Source organism: Hippocampus comes, unplaced genomic scaffold, assembly GCF_001891065.2.
Source record: "Hippocampus comes isolate QL1 unplaced genomic scaffold, H_comes_QL1_v1.1 scaffold186, whole genome shotgun sequence".
Classification (NCBI taxonomy): domain Eukaryota; kingdom Metazoa; phylum Chordata; class Actinopteri; order Syngnathiformes; family Syngnathidae; genus Hippocampus; species Hippocampus comes.
In genome coordinates this window covers 939,034-940,827 of record NW_017806236.1, presented here as the reverse complement: position 1 = coordinate 940,827, position 1,794 = coordinate 939,034, and the positions used below count along the sequence as shown (strand labels likewise).

The following is a 1,794-nucleotide window of genomic DNA, read 5'->3' as shown; positions in this document are numbered from 1 at the left end:
TATATATTTTTTTTTTTGAATTCCTAAAGTATTCTATTCTACTGACCACACTACTCTTTTTCATGAAAAACATTCCGTTGGTGTGATTTAAGTCGAGTTTTTAGGGCTCTTGGTAATTTTGATGTGTCGCCTGAGAGAACCTCTCAGAATTTTGGCTAAATTATATATATATATATATATATATTTTTATTTATACTTATTATAGAAGATTTTAGATACAGTTGAAGTGCACAGACCATGTTTTTTTAGGTTAAGTGTCATGATGTTATCAGTATTGATCATTTATCCTGGTCTCATTTGAACAGGCGTGTGTCACCGTTCTATATCCACAGCACAATGCTGATGTAGTTGTGAACAAATTCTATCTCCATTTGAACAACAGCGATTGAAGATGTGTGTGAAGCGCACATCGAGGAGACGTTTGTAGAAAGAAGTTAATATTAAGCAGCTGAAATCAACACATTGACAAATACTGTTGCATAATAACGCTAACAATTTTTTGACAAATTGTGAATATTGCTGCGGAGAGCTTACCATCAGACGGGCTGAGTTTGGGCAGTGTATTGGGTGGGATGACAGAGCCCGGGGGTCCGTACTGAGAAGAGGGGCTAATCTGAGTAAGGGGATCATATCGTTTATCCCCCGCACTCACTTTCTCGACAGACTCCACCCTAATTGAGGTGAACATAAAAGTGGATGAAGAATGAATTAAAAACACAAGTGATTGCTGTTGAAAGGCAGAAGAAAAGCAGGAATGTTTTTTTTTTTTTTTTGTTTTGGTTTTTGAAAGTGGTGACAAAAGGTGTCTGGTTCTACCTGTTGTACGGGTACAACAGTTGAGCTGGTTTGGCCAGATCGTGGAAGCGATTGATGCCAGGATTGGGGAGGCCCATGGCTTTGCTGTCAAAGCTCCGACGATCAAAGTAGGACAACTGCTTCCTGTAGTACTCCTCGTCCTCGTCCAGGTCATAGTGATTGGTACGTATTACATCATCAAGCGGTTTAGTGTGAGGCCTCTGTGGCTCAGGAGCCCTAAAAATGAGGCACACAAGAATAAGGCATCATTTCGTGTGGAGTTTTGTGCGGACATTTCCTTTTATTAAAATTCTCATGCAAATGAAGAAGACCCAGGATGCCTGTCTTGTTTGGTTTACACCTTGAATTTCTTTGGCTGCACAGCTACTGGAATCCACTAGATGGGGCTCAAACAATGTCTGTGTCCAAGTGTGCAAACTGTTCCCCATTCAGGGCACTATTAAATTAAGGGGGTCATGCCATTTTGTAGGATAAATGGAGGGCACTCATAATTACCCACAATGCACTTGGAAAAGTAGTGTCCATCAATGTTCACTCAACAGGTTAATATTAGACCACAATGCATTGCGAGCAGGAAAAAACATGACGCAAGTGCAAATATCAACGCGATAATGTAACTATAAACCCCGGAAATAATTAATTTTATTGAAATGAAAATATGGACAACGAAAGAAATAAAATACAGGTTAAAATAAATATATATATATTTTTTCCACATCAATAGCCAGAGATCTTAATGCGCCAGTGAGTCAAGACAAGTATGGTGGTCGAAGAGGAGCAAATAGTTGATTGTCCGAATCGGCAAAAGGAATGAGGGGAACTACTATCTAGTGCTAGATACAGTGTGGGACTAGATAGTCAATAAGGAGTTAGGGAATAAGGGCGGACATCCTGACACAGCCAATGACTGCGTGACAGAGCAGGTATGGGGGGGTGGGGGGGGGGGTCCTTTATTCACCTTTTTTGTCACCTGAAGGG

The 1,794-nt window shown here is 40.4% G+C and overlaps 1 protein-coding gene across 1 annotated transcript in view; it reads right to left on the bottom strand.

The window, feature by feature from the left end:
* LOC109507491 (tight junction protein ZO-1-like) overlaps positions 1 to 1,244 on the bottom strand; it is a 5,263-nt gene extending 4,019 nt beyond the window's left edge. The window contains exons 1-3 of the mRNA XM_019856948.1: positions 1,210 to 1,244; positions 817 to 1,032; positions 535 to 671 (exon numbers count right to left, since the gene is read on the bottom strand). Of these exons, the coding sequence (XP_019712507.1) occupies positions 535 to 671; positions 817 to 1,032; positions 1,210 to 1,244 (388 nt within the window). The remainder of the gene's footprint in view (positions 1 to 534; positions 672 to 816; positions 1,033 to 1,209) is intronic.
* Between the last annotated feature and the right edge of the window lie 550 nt (positions 1,245 to 1,794).